General features: G+C 48.6%; 12 protein-coding genes across 12 annotated transcripts; 6 read left to right on the plus strand and 6 right to left on the minus strand.

The window, feature by feature from the left end:
- Positions 1-1,589: 1,589 nt before the first annotated feature.
- DEU56DRAFT_153127 (uncharacterized protein) lies at positions 1,590-2,041 on the plus strand. Its single transcript, XM_041344793.1, has 3 exons — positions 1,590-1,759; positions 1,810-1,919; positions 1,972-2,041. Exons 1-3 carry the CDS (start codon positions 1,664-1,666, stop codon positions 1,991-1,993), a joined length of 228 nt encoding a protein of 75 aa, XP_041211572.1. The 5' UTR covers positions 1,590-1,663; the 3' UTR covers positions 1,994-2,041.
- DEU56DRAFT_786155 (uncharacterized protein) lies at positions 1,595-6,810 on the minus strand. The gene is made up of 16 exons (XM_041352347.1): positions 6,111-6,810; positions 5,935-6,056; positions 5,781-5,881; positions 4,489-5,731; positions 4,259-4,433; positions 4,167-4,209; positions 3,932-4,110; positions 3,483-3,880; positions 3,187-3,435; positions 3,062-3,140; positions 2,949-3,013; positions 2,690-2,896; positions 2,397-2,640; positions 1,973-2,345; positions 1,810-1,920; positions 1,595-1,759 (listed from the first exon to the last, which is right to left on the minus strand). The coding sequence occupies exons 1-14, from the start codon at positions 6,724-6,726 to the stop codon at positions 2,089-2,091; spliced, it is 3,978 nt and encodes a 1,325-aa protein (XP_041211573.1). The 5' UTR covers positions 6,727-6,810; the 3' UTR covers positions 1,595-1,759; positions 1,810-1,920; positions 1,973-2,088.
- A 100-nt stretch (positions 6,811-6,910) lies between these two features.
- Positions 6,911-8,840, plus strand: DEU56DRAFT_786157 (uncharacterized protein). Its single transcript, XM_041352348.1, has 8 exons — positions 6,911-7,139; positions 7,188-7,423; positions 7,483-7,557; positions 7,606-7,777; positions 7,827-8,073; positions 8,125-8,206; positions 8,260-8,415; positions 8,468-8,840. Exons 1-8 carry the CDS (start codon positions 7,013-7,015, stop codon positions 8,516-8,518), a joined length of 1,146 nt encoding a protein of 381 aa, XP_041211574.1. The 5' UTR covers positions 6,911-7,012; the 3' UTR covers positions 8,519-8,840.
- DEU56DRAFT_786183 (uncharacterized protein) lies at positions 8,841-9,783 on the minus strand. The gene is made up of 5 exons (XM_041352350.1): positions 9,510-9,783; positions 9,382-9,455; positions 9,309-9,332; positions 9,135-9,253; positions 8,841-9,082 (listed from the first exon to the last, which is right to left on the minus strand). The coding sequence occupies exons 1-5, from the start codon at positions 9,749-9,751 to the stop codon at positions 8,960-8,962; spliced, it is 582 nt and encodes a 193-aa protein (XP_041211575.1). The 5' UTR covers positions 9,752-9,783; the 3' UTR covers positions 8,841-8,959.
- On the plus strand, positions 9,784-11,092 carry DEU56DRAFT_786186 (uncharacterized protein). The gene is made up of 5 exons (XM_041352351.1): positions 9,784-10,125; positions 10,178-10,308; positions 10,359-10,450; positions 10,497-10,758; positions 10,816-11,092. Exons 1-5 carry the CDS (start codon positions 9,915-9,917, stop codon positions 11,038-11,040), a joined length of 921 nt encoding a protein of 306 aa, XP_041211576.1. The 5' UTR covers positions 9,784-9,914; the 3' UTR covers positions 11,041-11,092.
- Positions 11,093-11,259: 167 nt separating this feature from the next.
- Positions 11,260-13,112, minus strand: DEU56DRAFT_753623 (uncharacterized protein; the record flags this gene model as incomplete). Its single annotated transcript, XM_041349728.1, has 9 exons — positions 11,260-11,743; positions 11,808-11,912; positions 11,954-12,034; positions 12,088-12,224; positions 12,273-12,341; positions 12,393-12,556; positions 12,698-12,824; positions 12,875-12,886; positions 12,942-13,112. The coding sequence occupies 9 exons, from the start codon at positions 13,110-13,112 to the stop codon at positions 11,260-11,262; spliced, it is 1,350 nt and encodes a 449-aa protein (XP_041211577.1).
- A 74-nt stretch (positions 13,113-13,186) lies between these two features.
- Positions 13,187-14,820, minus strand: DEU56DRAFT_786194 (uncharacterized protein). Its single transcript, XM_041352352.1, has 7 exons — positions 14,724-14,820; positions 14,546-14,663; positions 14,185-14,486; positions 13,948-14,133; positions 13,862-13,897; positions 13,751-13,810; positions 13,187-13,699 (listed from the first exon to the last, which is right to left on the minus strand). The coding sequence occupies exons 1-7, from the start codon at positions 14,781-14,783 to the stop codon at positions 13,493-13,495; spliced, it is 969 nt and encodes a 322-aa protein (XP_041211578.1). The 5' UTR covers positions 14,784-14,820; the 3' UTR covers positions 13,187-13,492.
- Positions 14,821-14,857: 37 nt separating this feature from the next.
- Positions 14,858-18,344, plus strand: DEU56DRAFT_786202 (glycoside hydrolase family 47 protein). Its single transcript, XM_041352353.1, has 15 exons — positions 14,858-15,098; positions 15,151-15,203; positions 15,251-15,267; positions 15,318-15,364; positions 15,416-15,752; positions 15,802-15,847; positions 15,899-16,059; positions 16,111-16,195; positions 16,257-16,336; positions 16,390-16,516; positions 16,575-16,699; positions 16,746-16,904; positions 16,961-17,302; positions 17,352-17,520; positions 17,580-18,344. The coding sequence occupies exons 1-15, from the start codon at positions 14,956-14,958 to the stop codon at positions 18,287-18,289; spliced, it is 2,601 nt and encodes an 866-aa protein (XP_041211579.1). The 5' UTR covers positions 14,858-14,955; the 3' UTR covers positions 18,290-18,344.
- A 293-nt stretch (positions 18,345-18,637) lies between these two features.
- Positions 18,638-19,352, minus strand: DEU56DRAFT_731090 (phosphoribosyltransferase-like protein; the record flags this gene model as incomplete). Its single annotated transcript, XM_041348205.1, has 4 exons — positions 18,638-18,783; positions 18,835-18,910; positions 18,964-19,233; positions 19,293-19,352. The coding sequence occupies 4 exons, from the start codon at positions 19,350-19,352 to the stop codon at positions 18,638-18,640; spliced, it is 552 nt and encodes a 183-aa protein (XP_041211580.1).
- Positions 19,353-19,517: 165 nt separating this feature from the next.
- DEU56DRAFT_153494 (ribosomal protein S3Ae) lies at positions 19,518-20,839 on the minus strand. Its single transcript, XM_041344794.1, has 5 exons — positions 20,701-20,839; positions 20,579-20,645; positions 20,442-20,522; positions 19,839-20,386; positions 19,518-19,783 (listed from the first exon to the last, which is right to left on the minus strand). The coding sequence occupies exons 1-5, from the start codon at positions 20,713-20,715 to the stop codon at positions 19,724-19,726; spliced, it is 771 nt and encodes a 256-aa protein (XP_041211581.1). The 5' UTR covers positions 20,716-20,839; the 3' UTR covers positions 19,518-19,723.
- Positions 20,840-20,871: 32 nt separating this feature from the next.
- DEU56DRAFT_153542 (uncharacterized protein) lies at positions 20,872-21,766 on the plus strand. Its single transcript, XM_041344795.1, has 3 exons — positions 20,872-21,030; positions 21,085-21,304; positions 21,361-21,766. Exons 1-3 carry the CDS (start codon positions 20,899-20,901, stop codon positions 21,648-21,650), a joined length of 642 nt encoding a protein of 213 aa, XP_041211582.1. The 5' UTR covers positions 20,872-20,898; the 3' UTR covers positions 21,651-21,766.
- A 216-nt stretch (positions 21,767-21,982) lies between these two features.
- DEU56DRAFT_909790 (peroxisomal 3-ketoacyl-CoA-thiolase) lies at positions 21,983-23,486 on the plus strand (the record flags this gene model as incomplete). The annotated part of the gene is made up of 6 exons (XM_041357125.1): positions 21,983-22,057; positions 22,106-22,473; positions 22,530-22,984; positions 23,041-23,242; positions 23,286-23,397; positions 23,448-23,486. 6 exons carry the CDS (start codon positions 21,983-21,985, stop codon positions 23,484-23,486), a joined length of 1,251 nt encoding a protein of 416 aa, XP_041211583.1.
- Positions 23,487-23,513: the final 27 nt, after the last annotated feature.

The raw sequence follows: 23,513 nt of genomic DNA on the forward strand, positions 1-23,513 counted from the left end.
AGGAAGATGTCACTCATTGATGCATGGAGAGCCGCATCGTTACGGTGTTGTTTCTATGGATGGAGTGCCGCAAGGACGTGCTGGATTTCATTTTAAGTGCACACCTGCTAAAACGACACTAAACTCAATCAAATCTCTGCACTTCAGAGAAAGAAAAAACCATAGGTACCGTCACCCACCAGCATGTCGTTGCCATTAGACCGGCGACGTCCCAGCAGCCTCTCGTAGTCATCAAGTGCCCATTTAGGTTAGATGAATCGTCGACTTCCGATGGAAGGCATGAATCATGATGGCCGAGGTGAAGCAACAAGTCTCTGCGACCTTTCGGGGCGCTACTGCCGGTGATGTATATGTCCGAGGCATAACACTTGGGGACCATGGCATGGGTGATCCTGAGACTCCTCGGGTTGCTATTGGTGGCAGGGAACCGATGTGTGTTATCTGATACGGAGCTTCAACCCACGTAAGAGTTGAAGGCCTTACGGCGCTCCATGCAGATACAGTAGGTTGTTCTCTGGAGATGGCCTAGGACCTACAAATGCGCCTCCCTGTGACATGATAAAGTCTGCGCAAATAGATCGACGGCCACACATTCTATATAGGCTCATGAATTTCCGCCACTGATATTCCTGCACACGAGACTCGTTTAGTGTGCCATATACGCAATAAGGAATTGATACAGAATGTTGTTGTCACGATGACATACACATACGCTGCAGCGAGTTCTCTTGTCATCTCAGGGCTTGCTGTCCCCGTCGTACGACATCCGTTCCACTGGTCCGCTGAGCAACGTAAACTTGCTATCTTCGATGTTCTCAACACACCCAAGCCTACCATTTATGGCGGGTACGTGGGGAAGTAGGCTTACAGAACAACAAACATGAGGCAACTGGAAGGCATGACTGCAAATTAATATTGCACTTCTCGCGCAAGCATGCCAGCATGCTCGTCGGTTGCGAACATGTTACTGTTGAGACCTTGGAGGGGATTGGGGGACCAATTTCTAGCCCGCAAAATTCTGCGAAGAGGCACGCTCTTACAAACACGGTCCTGCGCACAGAGTGGAGATTAGTTGTAGCCTTTCCCTAATCGTTTGGTGATCCGACTCACAAACTCTGGATAATTCTGCGCGAATTATGCCATGGACCCTAGATAACCAACGGCGCCTAGTCAGGCCTAGCCTTGTTGTTCGGTCATGTGAACGCTACACAGCGGCAAATGAGCAGTTCGGTGGCGGAGCAGTCCCTAAGAGAGGGCACTATCGCTTATACCTAGACGGGCTGATCACTTGCCCAGCCTTGGAATACAGTGCTTGTTGTTCCTGGTCAGGATGTATCACAAACGTTAGTCCCTTACTTACAACGTCGATTCCCTCACCCACTGCTTCCGAAATGATTATGGTGGCCCAGCGAGTGATGGTGGAGTCGCCACTGATGCCAGCTGAATGATTCGCTGAGACGAGATGCCTCACGGAATCAACATCGACAGTCCGATATCGATATCATAGCTACATGTCAGAGATATGTTGCTTTCCGCGGCCTTTGAAGTTGCAAACTTGCGACTGCCGTGGGAAGAATCGCGGGGGGTTCCGGAGGGCCTTCTGAGTTCTAACTAACTTAGCACTCAAGCTCTTCGACTCAACATCACTGCCCTCATATCTCCAATGCTCGCCCGCGCACCACACTCCTTGCGTGCACAAGTCGCGCGCACTCGCGTTGCCTCTCCTGCACGCTTTGTGCATGGTCACGGGGAATATCATGTACGTGTTCTTCGTCTTCCACCCGTCCACCGCATTTACTCCCTTCTTAGCACTTGCCATTCCAGTGGCCTGGAAAGAAACGATTGGCGTTCGGTATCAAGCTCACTGCTTTCCTGACAGTAGGATTCAGCATTCCTTTCGCGGCTGCTAAATTTCAATTGTACGCGGTTGCTCAAATACGATCAGGAAATCACACTGACGCATGTTGGCAGGAACAAGTCTGGTGCAGCATAGACGTGTGTAGGGCATTCGATACACAACACAGCGTTTGCGTCTTGTCACTACCTACACCAGGAATCAGAGTTCAAAGCGAACGCCACTAGCAGTTACTAAATAACCTCCATGCCTTCACCGGAATCCTCTTCAGTTGTGACGTCCTGCCCCTCCTCAAGATCAGCCAACATTTTTTCCAGCCTATTCTTGTAGTCTTTCTTTCCCACTTGTGTCCGATTTCTACAGCTGCAGTTGTGTGCCATAAAGCTGGGGTCTCCCTCCAATGCATCGAGAGCGGTAGTTGACGCCATGCGCCCTGCTATATATCCAGTCGACTCTGTGGCGCTTGCTAGGATGATGTCGTGAACAATAACTAGAGGAAGGCTCATCAGGACCTTCCACTTGGACACAACTTCAATCCTACCGTCACAGCGAGTTCCGTGAGTTTCGCCTAGTTTTTCTTTCTCGATGGAGAACTGCTGGCAACCCTGAGCTTGCATTATCTCGAAAAGGATTTTGGTGGGGTGATGCGAAAGTGTCTTGATTGTGATATGTTGGTCGTAAAAAGGCTCGAGAATTTTTTTGAACATTAATTCCACGCCGTCAGATGTGAAGCCGTCAGAGATATAAAGTGCACCGATGATCGATTCTACGACATCAGAAAGGATCTAGAGCATGTGTCGGTTCATTCTGCTTAGAGACCAACTGCAAACGTACCTTGGGTGGCTCCATATCAAGCCAGTACTGCCCTGGAGGCCTCCCATCCCTGACTGCCCTTTGTTGTTCTTCCTGGCGCCTTGTCTCCAGTTGCTCAGCATATGACTGAATGCTGTTTCCAAGTGCATACGACTCATAAAGAAGATACTCGTGTAGCCCAGTCCGGACGCAAACCGCTGCCAATGTTGAATTTGACACCATAGCGGACTAAAGAGGTATCCGATGGAGTAATAATCAAGACAAGTGCATACATACCCACCTTCAATAGTGTCATCGCTCCAGGGGACATATGGTCATCCCTGTTAAAGACATGTCGTACTACCACTGCGAACACCTGTCAAACTGTTGTCACGCAGAGGAGAAATCACGTACGAAAATCCAGAACGGCATCGCCAAGGAATTCAAGCCGCTCATAGCACGTGTTTTCGTATCCAAGAATTGAACCATGAGTCTACAAAGGCGTCAGCTGACGGTGGCTGAAGAGAGATGGTACATACCAGAGCTTGAGAGAGCAAGTGTGGATACTTAAGTCTAGCTCCAATAATCCCTTCCACTGCCGAAAGAGTGCCATCGCGGAGCCTTGGCGTGACATTTGAAGGGGGAGTAAGAGCTTTCCGGCGGAAATCTTCCCATTGTTCAATATGAGCGACAGGTAATCGGAGGGCCTTGATCACTCTGAGCGCAACGTCGCGGCCTCCAGAAAGATAAGCTGCTCCTATGATAGCCTCTGCGACATCGGCGATCGTCTACAGAAGGTTATGAGATAGTTCCAACTCAAGAAATACCTGTTCACCTTGTCTCCGAGCCACTGTGTTATGTTATCATCAGGGGCCTTATGTTTCGTCCTTGACTGGGAGGTCGAATGTATGATAGGGACGTTGGTATCGTTGACGGGAGCCTGTGTCTTGGTGTCAATTGCTATCCCATCATTACCACTTGGCGGCGTGACATCGTTAGTCCTCCCCAGATGCTGCGAAGATATGTCCTGAACCGTGAAGTTCGGAGGTTGCCACAATTTGTGACTGAACGTCTTTCCCTGTATGTATGATGGCAGACCAATCAAAAGACCACACTGCGTGAGCACCCTGTTGCTGATAATGTTCTGTCGTGCCTTGTGCAATGCGCCCTCACTCAAAGCAGGGTTGAAGACGAACACATAAACAGAACTGAAATATTTCAGAAATGAATCGCCTTGCATTGTAGTATGAGTGTTGTGAACAATACGTATTGGACAATCCTCACCAAGGAGCTCCAACCTTTCGTAATCCGTTTCGAAAGTCGCAGAAGGAGCGAAGACGGCTGACAGCAAATGTTGTTCCAGGATCATATTTTCGAAGAACTGTGCATTGAGCTCCTTTACGATCAGGAAATCATCGATTCGTCGAGTGATGGATGGTAGAAGTAACGCAGTGCGGTATATGCTGGTTGACAAATTACTGTATGAGCATAGTGATGGTCTCCTGCCAAGAACACTCACCTCGCTGGAATTGTGCACTTGCCACAGAGCTCTGGAATGAGATCTACCCAGTGTTAGCTACGCGGTTTACAAAGGTCAGAGGAGCAACTTACATTTTGGACCTGTCTTATTCGTCTCTACAAGCGGCTTATGGACAGGATTTAGGCGATTCAGCACGGCGGCAGCCTTGGATACCTCTATTAGAGGCTGGTTGTTATCTTGGAGGCCTTGAAAGCCTTTGCGATGCGCTCTGCAATACTCCAGAATGTTCGCATATGCCGCCTCGCGCTAGAATGAAATAGATTAAGGATCCGTAGATTGACAATTATTGACGATCACCTACTAGGCTGTCTGAGGGTTTGCTCATTGGTGTTAAATCCGGTCGTAAACGGACAACATAGCATCGTCGACTGAACTCGACTAATCTATCCTGGATGACTGCATCCTCAAACTCGCTTGCGTCTCGCAAGTTATTAGAACTGAAATGCGTGACATAGTTGTTATTGGCTTGTGCCACGGCTTGCCAGTCGATAGCATCTTGTAGGTTGGTCATATTGGAATACGATAAATCCTTGGCTTGGGAGGGAAGTAGAGGTGCGATAAAGTATGCCATTTTTTCCAACGAACATACAAATGCTTTGTTGGCGATCGTGCGACAAATTCGGAGCGTATAAGAGTGAAGGTCAGTGAGACGTTCGCTATCAAAAGTGAGAGCGGGAACCCGTGCATTCTTGACGGTGGCGAAAACGCCATAGAAGAACAATTTGAAGGGCTCCAGATGAGGTAGCGGTTGACGAGTTAGAAGAACGATAGGCGCATAGGGTTCGGATGGGCCTTCTGGATTGCCTACAGAAATGATGACAGGGAAGAGGCGTTGTTCAGCAATTCGCAATGAGTTGACCCAGAAGTCTGGTCTTTTTCGCTTGTAGCAACTATTTCCAGAAACTAGATCTGACATCAATAGGGAAGGATTTGTGTAGCCATTGTCGCCAGACCGATGCGGGGTATGGATCAGGCGGTGGTCCAGACAGCTGAGCTCAAATAATCGTAGGCAAAATTGATAGGCTCCTGAGCGACGCGCATGGGTGGGTGTGTAGCGTGGAGGACCCTGGATCGTCTGCAATGGCAGTCCAGGCGGGAGTGTTACAGTGCACACAAATTGTTGAACCCCACCCATGCTAGATGTGCATATGGGATGGACAACAAATAGCGGATGTCGAGAGGGAGTTGTAATGCTGCTCTGAAGGTTCGCAGCGATGCGGAAAACAGCAAACAAGGCATCGTCTTCAAACAATCGACCACCATTAACCGAGTCTTCTATCGAGATCTCTTGCCTGGAAGTCGTCGCTTCCTCCGACCGGTAAGGGTTGCCTGTTTCCTTCAATGGACAAGATGGAACTGGCGAATTTCCCCCTTGTAAGACTACCCTGATCCACCTGTCATCAACTGCTGGACCGCTATACTCTTGGAGAATTCGGCGATGTAGGTCATTCCCTTTCTCCACCATATGGATGAGATGTCCATCAGGCACTAATGTATGCGCGCAAGCAAATGCATAGGAAAGTTGGCTTTCGAACAAGTCGTATCTGGAGCACATCTGAGCGAAGCCAAACTAGCAGCAAGAATGACACGCACCGTATAACGACATGGGCGCGTGGAAGGTAGACATCTTGCAAGGTTTTGATTACAATGAGGAGGTTATACTTTCCACTCGCGAAGTTGTCGAGCAAATCGCGCTGTCATGATGCGTCTCAGTCAACCATCTCGTAAATCATGAAACTTCACATACCTGCTCATGACTATCAGTGACAAGGAGTTCGCTGACCACAGCGTAAGGTCGAATGAAACCCAGTTCATCGATCATGGTCCTCATGATATCCACCATAATTGTCGCGACTTCGGGGCGTTGGGCTACAGTGTAGACCATTTATCAACTCGTATCAAGATAGGTTGCCTTATACAAACCCAAGACGATTCCACGGAATTTGTCCCCGTAAGCTCCACATGATTTGAGAACATGAATCAACTGCACGAATTTGGGCGTCACATTGAAGCCTCTAGAGAAAAGGTTCAAGTTCGGCATGGCGAACACCCAGTTTTTGACCAGATCGCAGATTTTGTTGGCGATCTCAAAAACAGGGTCGTCATCGTCATTCCTATGGGCGGCATATTCTCTAATGTCCCTGCGCCAGACGAGATCACTGGCACATAAGCCAACCTCGGCCAGAGCATAGCGGGCAGCGCGAAAAGTACTTGCAAAAGAAGATTCCTCTGGATCAATCTCGTGGAGAGCCTCCATCAATCTCGATTCTGCGTTTGGCAAAAGTGCATCATAGAGAATGACGGCCTCAGGAGGACGAATGTCGGACGCACAAAGTACTGGTCTCGAAGATAGAGAAGGATCCTGGAGCATGGCACGATTCAGGACAACACCATCGGTGGCTAGGGGAGCCGATGCGCTATTATTTAAACCAGGCCGGTCACCGCCAGCCTCACACGACTGGGTATCCTGATTCATGTCGCACTTCAAGTTAGGACTTGGATGTCTAGCACTAGATGTTTCTTTCCAGATTCTCAACATCGCGACTTCTTCTGCAGATGAGAAGAAATATTGTCGCAGAGACCAAAGGAAACAAGGAATAACGACGCGACGGGGACAGCAACAGATTGAATTCCTCGAGCAACTTTTGAAGTCACTGGTACTTACGGCTGCCGTGACTTTGCCGTGACTTCATCAGTCACAGCATTGTGACTACTTGGGTTGAACTATGTAATCCACGATTCAAGCGCTCTCCAGCGTTCATCCCATGAAAGTTACTGGTCTGCTATCAGCAGACGGCTGCCCTGCATAGGCTTCTGCAGGAGTGATGGTAAACAATGCACCGGTCATCTTTTCTATCGTAGATCGCCTCGGCCCCGACTTTGCACAACGATCGGTGACAAGGGCCCGAGTTTCCCCTGATCCATGCCTACCTGCGCGTTTGCCTACGACAGGTGCGTCGTAGCATCATCTTCCTCACACCATACCCAACATATCTCAAGGCTTCCTGCAGCGAGAGGCCGAGCAGAACGCACCCAAAGCGGTGTTGAGACAGTTACGACGCAGTCCAACACCACCTAGTCCAACTGCCGAATACCATGATGCGACAGAGGATACCTCAACTCACGCCGGGAGAAGGGACAGTATTTCTTCAGGCTCAGACCAAACTTCTCCGACGTTGGCTTTGGTGGGCACGTCTTCGAGAAGTCAAACCTCAGGGGGTTGGAAAGAGCCTCAAGTAAGTTGCTGTCACTCGTCCCGACTAGTACAGGGTGTTCATACATTCCATTTCGCTAGCCATTTGAAGTCTTTCGCGCTGTCGAGCGTAAGGATATCATGTTTCTGATGGAAGTTCGCGACCGTGCTTTCCCGGTAGTTCAAACACCTTGTATTTTCTTCCTCATACTGATGATTCCCCAGCTACTACTTCGCAAAACCGGGGATGCTACACCTCTCCTTCACGCTATGCGTATCGGACAGTCTCACCGTGACGTTGCCATCCTATTGCTCGGAGCTTTCTCTCGTTGGATCAATCATCTAGAGGACAGCGAGATTGGTCTCCCACGGACAAGAGTAATTCTCAAGGCTTTGCGTTAGTCCAGCTTCAAGCAATTCCTAATGAAGTGCTTACCTTGTGGCAGGAACAAACCTCAAGCTTGGCATAGATTATGGTCTCTATAAATCTCAGAGCGATCTCGCAGCATCTTTTATGCAAACACTTGTGATGAGCGAGGGAGAAAAATGGATTCGTGCCCAGGTATCATCAGTGTCTCTTGCGTTGAGATCTGGCAATGCTGGAAAACCTGTTTCCACCGCTGAGGCGGCGGTGCGAAAGTTCGCTACCAAAGAACTAAGTAAGGCAGATGCAATCGCTGCCTTGGAGGATTAGTAGGTCACTTTCGATTTGGTATTGACTCGCTTAACGAACAAACCCGCAAGTGTGGCAAATGCTACGACTGACCTTCTACTTCTTGGTGCTTGGGCGATGGCATTGGAATCTATCGAAGGGGATCAAATACCGGTAAGTAATGGAATTGAACACTGCCAATAATTTACATCTGCTCTTGCTTCTAGGTCTATTATTTTGCTCGAGATGACAGAGTCTTTAAGGCTTTCGCGGACAGAGTAAATACTCACCAAGCTACCATTCGTCGCGCACTGAGTCGACGCCTGAAATGGCAATTCCGCGTGCTGCAGAGCGTACTAGAAGGGAGAAATACCACTTATCGAGTAAGCAATGTGTACTTCGTGCTATGCAACTTACTTAGAATTTCTTTCTCAGAGAAAAGTGGAAATTTTGACTGAAGAATTGGATGATGGAGACGGGGTGTAGTTTATGCGGATGGACATGAACTTGATTACGCTCTATGTTCAGGTATCGTTTCATCTAGTGTTCGTCTCTATCGTTTTATGGACAAGTTACTGCCTGTGAACATTCTGCAGCTTTCTCGGTGGTCTCTGCTCGTACAAGGTGCCCTCGGGATGCAAGACCACATCCTGGTTGGGGCGTATCATCGAGCAAACATGGAGACATGAACACTTTGTTCTGTTCGTCAAATGCATATCCTTCTCACACTGCTGTGTGGAACCGCGGCGCATATAGGGTTACTTATACCTATTCTCGGGTATGCGTTGCTATGATCCATGACGAACAACATTATCAGTGAAATATTTATCATGTTGAGCTAATGCAATCTATCTATCCAATGCTAGTAAATAACTGTCCTTTCGCGCGATTACTATGGTTCGTGCGGTCCGTCAATGTGAAACAGAATCACAGACCGAGTTTCATTCCTGTGAACCATGTCCAAGCTCCTATCATCACTAAGCTAAGAACGGCCCAATTCAAGTTCAACTGTACAACTGTATACAGCCATATTGTTGCGAATTGCGGACACTTGGGGATGATCTGTAAACGGGGCATCTTCCCGGGACAGAAGACAACATACCTGTCGCATATTGACGAGCCATGATCCACGATTGATGAGCCATATCATTCGGGGCCCCACGCCGAGGGAGAGTATGAACATAGCGAATTGTGTGCGAGGGTTAGCCTTGTGTCGCGTGGCTAGGGGCAATCAGTCAGAAGGTACTCCAAACTGACACAGGCCAATTATACTCACTGTAGAACACAAATATCGACAAAACTGCACGGTTTTGAGCATCAAGAATTCTCCAAGCATATTTCGAACATACTAGGGAAGTTTGTGAGGAGCCGCCGGGCAACCTCGCCAACGGTTGGCTGCAGTGCGTACTGTTGATGTATGAGGCTGTCCAAAATAATGGGAGGTGAGGTGGGAGGCAAACACTAGGCGTAAGCTCACATGTCCATCATGATTAGAAAGAAGGTAAACGGCATAATGAACACGACCGCGTTGAAGATCTCCTCCGCAAGTGGGAGTGGTTCGACATTGCCTGCAGTCTCCCCAGGTTTTTGTATGTCAGATTCAGTTATCTTCCTGAGAACACCGGCTTCTTGTATCAAGCGCCACTGCTCGTCTTCGGATATCTCGAGTAAAGGCTTCTGCGCAGGCGTAGTCTGCGTTTTCTGGCGATTCCTAGCCATCGTCCGTGAATTTGAGTTACCAAGTACTGGCAGGTACCGTGGCGTTTGCAACTCTGGGAGAGTTGCCGCCGGAATTACCAAATTTAGCCAAGATTTAGCTCTTCCATTTCAAACAAGGATGGAATAATCCCACTAGTCTTGACCGTTGCTTTCAAAAATCAAAATGATAGAGGACGAGGCAGCTAGATTGCTCGACCTCCTACAAGCACATGGCCAACAATTTCTAAACTCTTTCGATCTCAGTCAACCTCCTCGGAAGAGGCAGAGAATAGAGGAGTCCCCCGAGGAGCTTGAGAGCGAGGATTTTGAGGAGTGGAGAGGCTTCAGCAACGCAGCGGTCGAATCTTACGCATCCGAAGAAGATAACGACGACGGTTTGTGGTCATCCAGGCGGCTCTTCGTTAACTATAATGGCTACATCGTCAGACACTCCCTATGAATACGATGACGGCTTTACCGCCAGTTCTTCTGCTAAGATGCCAGATGTAGTGGTGTTCTCAGATTCGAGGCCGAAGCCATCAGAACAGTTCTCGAAAGCTCAGAAAAAAGCTTTCATGGCAAGTCTTATATACCGGCACCTTCATATACTGATACAGGAGTGTAACAGTCTTCAAAAGTAGCTAAAGTTACATCCACAACAGAAGCAGACGGTGTCCCGCATCAAGACGAAGATGACATACAAAATGACAATGAGGATATGTGAGTCCTCGATATTTCGAGGTCGTTCTCTTACATATTCTGCCAGCTCGAATGCCCAGAACGATGCTCTCCTCCATCGCTTGGTCCACACGAAACTGCTATCTGGGTCTTTGAACCCTGAGCTCAACCTGACACATGCACAACGAGAGAAAGCACTTTCCGGTCGTGTCTTAGAACTTGCAGGGAAAACCAAACTTGGTAAGGGAGAAGTCGCCATTCGTGCTGCGGAACGAAATAAGGCTTCCAAGCGAGTGCGAGAAGGGCTCTCAAGGAAGAAGAATGAGCGAGAAAAGCAAGAACTGGAAGAGGTTCGTTTCATCGCGTTTTGCTACTCAATCACATCGTGAATAGCGGTTTTCTCTTAGGCTAAAAATTTGGGAAACTACCACCCCACTCTCAAAAAATTGTTTGATGCATCATCTTCTGGGTCGTCAGACCGTCAAAGACGAGTTAGAGGTATCGGGATGGGAGTGGGTAAGTTTAGTGGGGGAACGCTGAAGCTTAGTAGAGAGGAAATTAATTCGGTGACCGGTCGTGGGGTACATGGCACAGCCAGGCGCGGGCACAAAACAAGTCGTGGTCGAAGATGATGTCCTAGCGGTAACATAACATTACAATAATTATCCATCATGCACGACAGACGTGGAAGTATCAAATTTGGAAGGATTGCAACCCCTCACTGATTTGCTCAATGGGCTGCATGTCCGAGGGACGAGGCTCGTCACGCAGCCGACTGGAATTGGATTGTCGGTCGTCCGCAGGAGTCCTGCTGATCGTCAGAGCGCCCCTCGCTGCCTTTGCTTATTCACTCACTGTGAAAATTGCCTCTCAGACCTGCTCGAGGAAGCGTGGCTGCGGTGACTGTTTGACCTGTGCGTTGGTGGTTGCGATCCTCGTGGCTGGTCCTCGGGCTGCCAATCATCCCTTCCACGGTGGCCCTTATCTCGTGGGTGTCTGTCCCGGTGATCCCGGGTTCTGTATTCCCTGTCTCTGTATTCCTTGTCTCTGTATTCCTTGTCCCTGTATTCCTTGTCTCGATATTCCTTGTCTCTATATTCCCTGTCTCGGTAGGGATCTCTGTAGTCTCTATCCCTGTAGTCTCTATCCCTGTAGCCTCTACCCCTGTTCTCATGATAATAGTCATCGTGGTGCCTGTACGAGGGATCGGAGTGATATCTATGGGACGAATAGTTATCGTGGTGCCTGTACGAGGGATCGGAGTGGTATTTCTGAGACGAGTAGTCATCATAGTGCCTGTAGGGATCAGAGTGGTAGTTCTGGGACGAGTAACCCCTGCTAATACAATAAAACGATATCAAGGTCAGCATCGCGAGTCTTTTATGGCTCAAAGGCTGACCTTGGGCGTTTTGAACTATGTTGATTGGGATCCATCATAACCATTCTTGGATCCCTGGGACGGTAGGGCCTCTCGTGATCGAGGCCTTCATAGCTATAGTCAATCCTTGAGCGAATCTACAGAACCAGAGTGTCACATTGTTGTACCTGTAAATCTCACGCCCATGTTTGTCCTGCACAATAAAGGGTGCAGGACGTGGTGCAGGACGCCCGCTGAAATCGCCAACTCTTCGATTAACATCAATGCAAGCCACGGAACATAACATCAAACCAGAACTTACCTCGCGACTTCATTCCCGTATTCGTCTTGGAATATAACACTCACCCCGCCAGGGATGATGTAATAGATAGGACCGTGGCTACCTGAGTGAGGTGCCCGGCCTCCTGGATGGATTTCTTCGTGTCGCATCGGACGAATCTATAATAAATCATTATGGTTGTCGGAAAACGTGTATTATTGGCAAACCTCGTGGCCGTCCCCGTATATATTAGTAGGGGTCTTCCCCGGGTAATTACCCGGCGTGTGTACAGAAGCCTGGAAGGTGGCTGTCAGAAAACAGATAAACATGTGTAAAGTATAACACACCACTCTCGCATTAGAGTAACTAGACATTGGCGTTCTGAGCGCCTCAACAGTGTGATCGCTCCCTGAGTCATCAGATCTGTGAATTTGGGTGATAACAGGATCGTCAGGCATGTGACGACCTGAGACACTGCCGTGACTGAAAGAATCTGCCCGAGAGGCCCCATCTAGCGTATGACGATGGAAAGGTGTAGGTTGAACTGGCATCCTTGGAGGGCTATGTATAGTGTGCCCTTGCTCAGAAAATGTTTCTGAATATCGACTGCCGCCATCGTCTCGTTCGACGGACGGAACAGGGCTCAACGGACCTTCTGGTCTTGTGGGGCGGGCGTTGAGACTTCCCCCTAGAATAGTCTGTGGATTATCCACCCGAACGTAGCCATCGTAGTATTCATCTCCATCAGTAGGCGCACGTGATGGAACAGGAGTGAATACCTGTCCCGCGTTGAGCTTTAGGTTGCCATACAATGGAACGCAGAGCTTACTGGCTCCATCCTCTATCGAGAGGGCATGATATCAGCCCTGAATCCTGCAACAGAATGATATGCTTACTTTTCTTGTCAGTGTGTCATGCCTTCTCAGCTGTGGAGGAGGAATGGATTCGTGATGATCTGGTTTTGGAAATCCATTCTCGTAGTCATTGTAGACTGCGCGATCAGGACGATGATTATTGGGATTGCGAGAAGAGGATGTTCCGAATGCCTTGAACATGTTGAATGGCATCGTGACAGATATGTTTGAGAGCTGCGACGTTAGAAGGGGCAATTGTGGCTTGGGAATTTATGAAACCAAGACACGAGGCAACCATGAGTGATTGTGTAATTGAGCGTATTCCGCGCTTCTACAGCATGTCAAATCCTTGTACTTAATCTCCAAAGATAACACGGCGGATGGTGAGAAAACTGCGATACTGATCCCCATTTCAGGTAGTTAAAGCACTGTGAGCTTTCGGAAGGAGACTTTAGAACCTCGGACTAACATACATGTATATAGCCCACGGCCCGAAACCAAATATTATTATGTGTTTCTGTCGGGAACGACGACCAAAGTCACAGTATTGGGTGAAACAGGCTAGTACCATCAACAGGAGCGATCGGATAAACCTAATGCTCTTCTAGCTGCCTTACTTGGGACAAAGCCTGTGCAACCTTGTTGATGGCATCCGCAGCTGATGCAATAGATACCACGTCCATTTGATTTGCGTTTCCGCAGATCTGCGCAAGTCTTTGTGACATAGCATCCAAACACAGCTTAAGTGCCTGAACAGGGGGGTGCGCCGTAACTGCATTTGTAGACGGGACGCTTCCATGCTGCGCAAGATCGTCAGAGCGTCACAAGGCACTTGCGAGCACCGTACTAACCAGATCTCGCTCGCTACTGTTAGCCAAGTCTCGCGTGGAATTCGAAATATTGATTGTCAACTGATAATAAATCAGCTTACTTGATAATTAATTGTTTCGAAAGACAGTTACCTTTGACAACTCTGACGCAGGAAGTAATGACGAAGGCTAGGATCTATGTCAACTGTGATCTGGCCGAGCAAAATAACTTTTGGCACCTGTAAAGGCATACTGCGTATTACTGCCTTCCCCTTGTCACGAGAGCCCAATGTCATTGGAGCACTTGACATAGTGTCGGCAGCCCCCGAGCTGGCGCCTGCTTCAATTGTAGGTGGAGCTGGGACAAGGCGCTGCCACCCTTCGGAGACATCAGTAACATAGACCGTCCCGCAAATCACGCATTCCTAGACCCAGATAAATAATTTGTAAGTGAAAAACTATTGGGCATAACTCACCTTGCGAGGATCTCTCTCCTCTCCGACTTTTGGAGGTCTTACAAGAGGTATACCGTAACACCTGATGTTTGGGCATTCTTCGCCGAGCATCGCCCATCCCTTCAAAAGACGCTTTCCGATCTCTGCGGATGCTTGGTCTGATTGTTGCCGCCTGCGGATTGTCTCTTCGGTGTCAACGGGAGGGGCAAATGTTGGGGAGCTCAAAGCGCTGGATATCTCTGTAGGAGGGGTTGATGGTCGTGAATGAAACTCATGAGTTGATGATGAATCTGTTGATGATGAGTTAGACCGCATCGATGTAGCTGTGGATGAGGCAGGCTACATCATTGGACCAGAATATGATGGTTAAGCAATTCCTTACATTGTTGATGGTCATTACAATTCGCGCAAAAGTGAGTTATCGATGAACCATTGTTAGGCGACCTCATGAGAGGAACACCGCGACACGCGGGGGACGGGCATGTTGTGTCTGTCAACACCTATAATGAGGAATATGAACTTAGATGGGCAGTTCATAGAAGGAAAAGACGCGACCTGACCCAGCCTTTTATCATGTATTCTCCAAGTTTGCTAGAGACGTCGGCGATATTAGTGTTCATGTTTAAAATTGCTACAGGATCGTAGTCGCATTATGAGGACCAGTGCCAAGAATATGCGATCCTTCTGTCGACCACGTGATCACCAGCGCGAAAGTCAGTCCTTCCGCAAACTGTCCACGTCTACTATACTACTGATCAAAATCCGTGACTGGTTTTGATTTTCCTCTGCAGCATGAGATGGGGCAGACGTTACCCTTGTACATTTGCCTTCGCCCTCTTGATTACTCTAAATAACGGAGTCCACGCGCGGCAAAACACCAACACCAGTCTTCACCAAGAGACTGCTTGGACCTCTGAGCGCAAGAGGTCATTCAGGTGTGCACGCCTCTTTCTAATTTCCATTCAATGTCCGTGAACAACTATCCAGGGCAACCACAAAAGACCTATGGTACCATGGTTTTAACCATTATATGTCCCACGGTGAGCCTTGTCCAAATAATTCATGCATGTCGCCCACCTGTTGCTAGCTTTTCCGCTCGACGAGGTTCGCCTATCCTGAGCTAGTGCTCTTTCTATGCTCCAATTTGTTTCCAGCTGTCTCCGTTATCTTGCACCGGCAGAGGTCCAGATTGGGAAAATCCGTAAGTGTCACGGTATTGACCTGGCTTTGACCTGCTTGACACACCTAACAGCGCAAATATAGCACATAATGATGTTTCAGGAAACTACTCCCTGACTCTTATTGATGTTCTAGACACGCTGGTTGTGCTAGACGATCCTCCGGGGTTTCAGAACGCAGTTCGCAATGTCCTTGACTGGGTGTCATTCGATGTCAACACAAAACCGCAAGTATTTGAGACTACTATACGGGTGTTGGGCGGACTGTTATCTGGCCATATATTTGCGAGTCAACCTGAACAACCTTTTTATCTCCCTTGGTATCGCGGCCAGCTTCTAACGATGGCGTATGATCTTGGGAATCGACTACTACCTGCATTTGCCACCCCTACTGGCCTTCCTTTTGCTAGGGTGCGCATCTCCTTGTGTCTTTATAATGCACAGTACCAACGACATACAGGTCAACTTACGACACGGGGTTCGGCGGGGAGAATCCCTTGAAACTTGTTCGTTCCTAACAATTGGATCCATCGCTTTTAATATTAAAGTTACTGTAGGCACCGCTGGCGCCGGTTCCTTGATACTGGAATTCGCTACCCTTAGTCGTCTCACTGGAGATGACCGCTTTGAGAAGGCGGCATATAAGGCGTTCTTCGCACTATGGAACAGGAGATCTGATATTGGTTTGGTTGGCAATACAATTAATATATGGACTGGAGTGAGCTCGGCCTTGTTACTTTCCTTCCCGCTTCTAACTGGATTTTACAAGGTGTGGACACCACCAGAAGTAACAGGAATCGGCGCAGGCATTGATTCTTTCTATGAATATGCCTTGAAGTGGTACGTCATGAGTGGTGCGTTTGTCGAGTAGTTGGTGTATTCCATGCATTGACATCGCACATGGGCATCCTGCAGGTGAGGTAGAGTTTCTTGACGTGTGGCATGAAAGTTACGCCGCTGTGATGAGATACGCCCGTTCTCCGGACGGCCATATGGTCAGCAATGGTTGTCTTTCTTGTCTTAATGGTTCCCTCAAGTTCTTCTGTAGTTTCGCAGTGTCCACATACATACGGGTGATCAAGCGTATACCACAATTGATTCTCTGTCCGCTTTCTGGCCTGGTCTGCAAGTGCTGGGTGGTGATGTACAAAATGCCATCAAATCTCATATGACATGTGAGTATCTCTCATTATCCTCGGCTGACCTTGTTAATGATGTATTGGTTTGCGACAGACTGGAACATCTGGAGACGACATTCTGGTCTTCCTGAAGTTTGGGACGCTCAGTTTATGCAGGCGACGTCGTTCCAGTACCCTCTTCGACCAGAGTTCGTCGAATCAACGTGGTACCTATATAGGGTAGGCTTATCTTCATTCTCGCATGCTGTAGCTCATCACCAGACAGGCCACTCGAGACCCATATTATCTAGATGTCGGTGAACGTATTTTGAAAGATCTAATTATCCGTGCCAAGGTGGATTGCGGATTGACTGGTATCCAAGATTTACGGACCAATGCCAGAGATGACAGAATGGAATCGTTTGCATTGTCAGAAACACTGAAGGTCCGTCATTATAAACGGATAGTGCCTTGGGCTGGTTCTGATTACGATCTATCTAGTATTTGTTCCTTTTGTTCGACGAGGACAACCCCCTACACAAAGATGATTCACACTACGTTTTCACCACCGAAGGACACATTCTATCACTTCCGAAGGAAGTTCTAAAGCCCATGTCTCGTGTTCGACGAAACATGCGTGGCGAAGAGAACCACCAGTGTCCTTCGTATGAACCTGTACAAGACTTCACGCCTGATGGGACCATCAGTGGCCTCATCCGAGGTATCGGTTCGAGAGCGGACGTGGAGTATGCGAGATACCTGGTCGGATTACGATCGCAGCCTCTGGATGAGCACCACTGGTCTCCTGACGGCTGGTGCACAGTCCCTGAAGTTGATTTATATGTAAGGAAAATCCATGACATCCGACCATCGCAGTGACATCCTTCAGTAGTCTTTCGATTTCATTATGTCGCCCGGTGGCAAGCAGGTTCCCGAGGACCCTAACCCTGGGCCCCTCAAACTCAAGGCAGTGGCAGATGGGTTTATTCTTCATAATGTGACGGGCATCCGGGCCCACATCGTAAGTCGATTAGATCGTAAAGGTTACGATATCACGAAGCGTGAGGCCTCTTTTCCCCCTCAACAGGCAAACGAACTTACTTGTGAAACATCCTACTAGTTGGGCCGCACGCTGTACGCACTGGACAAATGGTGTATGTCAACGACTCTGCACTGTGGGAGCCCCTTCGAGATCCTCGCCCTACTTATCGTAGCCAGGACGTTCAACTTCGTATTTTTCTTGACACGTTTGACCCGGCACTCGTAGCGCAACCAGGGGCTTCCAGCTTTAACGGAGAGACGTACGTCAAGGCGCATACTGCCCAGTTTGGTGGAGACTTGGCTGCACTTGATGGCTCTGACCCCCTTCGCTTCGGCTATTGGGAAGGCACGGAGGTGCAGCGGGACAAAAGCAACCTCCTCGGGTGCAAACCGTATGAAACCGAATTCAATGGAAACGCTGTCCTCGTCCATCGTGGTGACTGCACGTTCCTGGAGAAGCTGGTCTATGCGCGGGATGCAGGCGCTTCAGGAGTCATTGTTGTCAGTGATGAGGATACTCCTATCAATCCTTCCGCTTCACCCGCAGAAATCGCTGCTGCGGGCGACATCAGCGACGTCGCTTTGGTGCTGTTGTCGCATACCGTTGGCAAATCTATCACTGCCATGGTAGACGCTGCTGGGATGTTTGGCTACGGACATGTCATGTTTGCTGTTGATTCCGAGGCGCAAGCATGGACAGAGGGATTAATAGATCCGACACCAGGAGAAACTGGGCAAATCCTGTACATCAACGGACACCCTTTACTAAATACTAGACTAATGTTATAAAGTAATATTTGAGCTCCAGTCGAGACTTTTGCGGCCTTCTATAGGTCTGGCTGGGGGAGACTAGTCACTGATAGGGCTACAACGTTGACCCATGAGTTCAGACATTCAAGTTGTAATGCGCATCACAAATTGACCGCTGCACGCGCTGTTGGCATCGCCTCGGTTTCATATATTTTGCGGCCAACACGCCTATGTCGCCGTGGACAAGGACAGAAATCTACGTATACGATGGCAGCTAATGAATGCATGAACTCATCTATACCTAAGCCTAATCCACAGCACTAATCACAGGAACGGGTATCTGTTTCCGACATAAAAATATCAATAAATGAGAACGCGCCCAGCAACTCAATCCAAGTATTGAATAATAGAGTATGCGGGGGCATCCAAACACTGGTATCCCTTAAGAAACATTATCTCGATGATGAAGAGATACTCGATTGTCACCCCGCCTAGCTTCTTGACGAGCTCGCCAGCAGCCTTGGCAGAGCCCCCTGAGAAAAGTGTGAAGCACAGCACCAAATGATGAGAGAGCCTGGACTCACCGGTGGCAATTAGATCATCTACAATAATCACGGACTGCCCAGGTTGAATGGCGTCTGATTGCATTTCGAAGGTATCCTGTACGACACCAGTTAGACCGTATTTGACGCCCAAAATATATAAAAACTCACAGCACCATACTCCTTTTCGTAGGTCGCTGAGACACACTCTCCCGGGAGCTTGCCATGTTTACGAACAGGTACAAATGCTGCTCCCAGTCGCAGCGCAATGATAGGCCCAAGGAGGAATCCTCGAGCGTCTAGGCCGACTACGACATCAACTTTTTTGTGCAGTGATTTTGGTATAGTTTGCGACGTGATGTGATAAACAAAATGTGTTATGAGTGTCTCGAACGTGATTGGATTGCGGAGTATAGGGAAAATGTCGAGGAAGCTGATACCCTGGAATGGAACTATGTTGAGGTTCTCTCCGGGGCTGCTAGAGTAGAGCTCTGACGAACCTTCTTGGGAAAATCGGCATGGAGTCGAATGACACTTTGCAGGTATTCGACGTCGGCCATGGTGTACTATACAATAGTCTACGGTTGCAAGAAGGTGGTTGCTAACCGGGAGACAGAATGAAGAGGGTGACGTTTTATACCTGGAGGGATATCAGAAGCAAACCGTTTCGAGTTGGTTTCGAGCGAACTCAAATTGGCTGTCTTGACGTGTTGAACCCGTCTTGGCACCGCGAGATACTACAGCCTTCCTGATGCCACCTGAAACTCCTCGTCGGGCCTCGGCAATTCACGATTTCTCATTTGAAGCTGACTTTACAACAGATTGTGCATGGTGTCATGATGCTCATAGATTGAACGATACCCTTGTAGCATAAGTACTTGCGAGTGGTCATATGAAAAGATACAAAGGTAGACGACGAGTAAAAAGAGTTTTAAACAGACTCGAGAATCTCGGGCTCCTTGAAGTCCTTTGCTACCCGGGTGCCAGTCTCCTACAACATTGATGTCAGTTTCTGGTCAACTAGAACAAGTGTGATGATTGCTTACATCCGTTGAGTCGCCGTGAAGCTCAAGTAGTTTCGAGACATCGAACTTCGGTGCCTTGAGGATTTTTGCCTTGCGGACGTAGACATTTTGTAGAGGGTAGATGTTACGGGTGTGCTTCTCTATCTCCCGTCCAATAGCCTCTGGCACAAACTTCTGCACCAACTCCTTCAAATCACAGCTCGACGCTTCCCGAGTCATGATCTCGAACATCTTCTTCCGAATTTCGCGAATTTGACTCGTCTGGGCGTAGGTGGTCTTGCGCACCTGGTTTGGGCGGCGCTTGGTGAAACCGATAGCAAAGAGGCGGATGAGGTAGCCGTCGGTCGTCTTCACGTCGACGTGTGCCTCAATGAGAGTTTGCCACTTGCGGACAAGGGAGCGTAGCTTGTCCGAAGTGAAGTCCATGCCGTGGAAATTTGTCAAACAGTTCTTTCCTTGCACCTCATCGATCCGTAGTTTGATCTTACGGAATGATTGTTCCTCATCCTTGTTGAGGTCGGCGAGGGATACCTCGATAATGCGGCCCTTGAGAGAGTCATTGGCGTTTTCTAGTAAAAACATCAGGATATGTGTTTGATTTGAGCGACGAGATCTTGTACGCACTCAAACCCTGTGATCGATTGACGAGAGTCTTGCCAACATTTCGGACTTCAAATGTGGAGGGTGCTTTGACATCATACCACTCTGAATAACCATGATATTAGCCAGATAGGTCACGAGCAAAGTAGAATGAAACTCACCCTTGCGCGAGAAAGGGTCGACGACCTTCTTCTTGATACCCTTCTTACCCTTAGACAGACGTTTGTTCTACGAAATGGATAAGTGACATATACCAGTCTGATGAAAGCAAATCAATACATACTTTTCCTACAGCCATATTGAATTCGTGCGCTGGCGGTGGGGAGGGGACCGCTAGTCGTTATGAGCCGGCACTTGGACGAGCTACAGAGTTTAGGTGTGTTGTAACGGCTATAGAATTTGGTCTTGTTGTGCTCCCTGAGATGGTGGCTTGAACCTTATTTCAATAATTGTACAGCACGTTCTCACGCCACATTTGCTAATGACCGCAACGTTCACCCGACAGCAGTTCGACGAGGCATGCCGGGAATTCATTCACGCTCATCAATCCATCTCATCAGAGTCTTCTGCGTATGAAGACAGGCTTTCGGGATGGTCTTGGAAAGAGCATCATGTACGCCGGCATTATATATAGCCTGTTTCTTTTCATGGATTTCGAAATGCACAGACACTGCCAGGCTTCGGTTACATGCATCGGATTATCACTTTGAACTGGCGTCACCCAGCGTCAGTTGAATCATCTCTTGAGATTGAGGATAGTTTGGACGTCGTCGACGATGGCACAACCGCTTCGCATGGCTCCCCCGATTCGTTGACTTGTCATCAGTATGTGGTGCTATCAGCGACTTTCCGTGTACCAGCATTTTATTTTTCCATTCATGGTTCGAGTACGTGTGGCTAGGATATACTCCATAAATGAGACGCACTTAACTTGATAGCGCAGGCGGTTCCCCACTTCAGCTGGTTGATATCATGAAAACTTCTCTTCTCCGTAAGGATGTGTGCGAAGGGACGGTCGCTACAACATTCGCTGTATCGCACCCGGCAACGAACTTCCCCCTCCTATCGCAAGGTGAACATCCGACGCTAGGCACGCCCTGTTGGTATTTTCACCCATGTGAAACCGCCAGTGCAGTTCACGAGATCCTCAAGGAATCAGAGGAGAGCGGCGGGAGAGCACTGAGATGGATGGAAGCTTGGTTCACAGTGTTGAGCACAGCCGTGGCCACGTAGTGATATCCACGGTATTTTTGGATGGTGTTCTCAGGCTGGGATTTGGGTGGAATGTGTTTTGGACAAAAGGCTTCTATAGGCTTCGTCAGTCCCTCACATGTGACGAGATCAACTATATGTAATGTCCCGGATCTTGCGTGCAATGGACGTACTTATATATGAAGGAGGCGATGGGCGTTGACTGAGTACTGAACATTGTCACCACCCACGTCGAGCTCAAAGGTCAGATCATTTGACCCACACATCGCACCACACGCTTATTCAATTGCTGTCGTACGATCATACTGCTCAATTCCGAATAATCACACTTGTCAAATAAAAGCCAGTCCATCATGATGCTTGCAGCGCGTCTTACATCCGTATCAAAGTCATCCCGTCCTTCTATCTCATCTTTTGTGCGCAAAATGGTATGTCTTCTTATGTGAAATTAACATAATAGAGCTCATTTTTTCAAGTCCTCCCATGAAGCTGTCATTGTTGCTGCCTCTCGTACGCCTGTCGGATCCCTATACGGGTCACTCAAGACTTTGACTGCACCCCAGCTTGGTGCTGTCGCCCTCAAGCATGCTTTCGAACAATCCAAAGTCGATCCCGCAGTCGTCGAGGAGATCTACTTCGGCAATGTCGTTCAAGCTGGTGTCGGTCAATCACCCGCACGTCAAGTTGCACTTGCTGCCGGCATGAAATCTGCATCTGACGCTACAACCATCAACAAAGTTTGTGCTAGCGGTATGAAGACCATTATGCTGGCTGCCCAGAGCATAGAGTGTGGTTACAAGAACGTGGTTGCAGCTGGTGGTATGGAGAGCATGAGTAACGCTCCGTAAGCAATACAGTCTTTTATTGCCCGTTTGCTTGTCATATTGACGTAACCTCAAGTTTCCTCCTTCCCCGCACGAATCCTTTGTTCGGCAAATTCGAGACCAAGGACTCTGTCGAGAATGATGGTCTCTGGGATGTCTACAACAATTTCGCTATGGGTAATTGCGGTGAGACCGCCGCAGAGAAGTACGACATCAGCCGAGTCTCCCTTGATGAGCATGCAATCGAGTCGTACAAGCGTGCTGACCGTGCGTGGAAAGAAGGGGTCTTTAATGCTGAGATAGCACCTGTCACCATTAAGGGCAAGAAGGGCGACACCGTTATTAAGGAGGATGAGGAGTATAAGAAAGTCATGTTTGAGAAGGTCCCCTCCCTAAAGTCAGCCTTCAAAGCAGGCGGACGGATCACAGCCGCCAACTCTTCAAACCTCAATGATGGTGCCTCCGCCCTGATCTTAATGTCAGCAGAGAAAGCAAAGGAGCTTGGCGTGAAACCGCTCGCCAAAGTCATTTGTGAGTCGGGGCCTATTACGCCACTTGTGCCTCGTCTGATATGCCATTTTCCGTAGCATATGCGGATGCTGGCGTTGAGCCCATCGATTTCCCCATGGCTCCTACTGTTGCTCTCCCGGAAGCACTAAAGAGAGCAAACTTGACTGTCGATGACATTGCGCGTTTCGAGATTAATGAAGCCTTCTCGGTCGTTGTCCGCATCGCCGAAAAGCTCCTACAAATTGATCCTGCAAAAGTTAATGTTAATGGGCAAGTGTTGTGACTTCACGTAGACGTTGCATCTGCTAATGCGATTTAACAGTGGCGCTGTTGCACTTGGTCATGCGATTGGAAACTCGGGTTCTCGCATTGTGGTATCTCTGGTTCACGCCCTGAAGTCTGGTGAGTATGGTGCAGCAGGCATCTGCAACGGGGTAAGTAACTCGCAATTCTGTGTTATGTCACTCACATCGTGCCTTTCTAGGGTGGTGCTGCTTCAGCCATCGTTATTCAAAAACTATAGTTTTTGTTTTGCTTTACTTGTTTCTGG

Source organism: Suillus clintonianus (assembly GCF_016758775.1).
Source record: "Suillus clintonianus strain FC179 chromosome Unknown DEU56scaffold_15, whole genome shotgun sequence".
Lineage (NCBI taxonomy): Eukaryota > Fungi > Basidiomycota > Agaricomycetes > Boletales > Suillaceae > Suillus > Suillus clintonianus.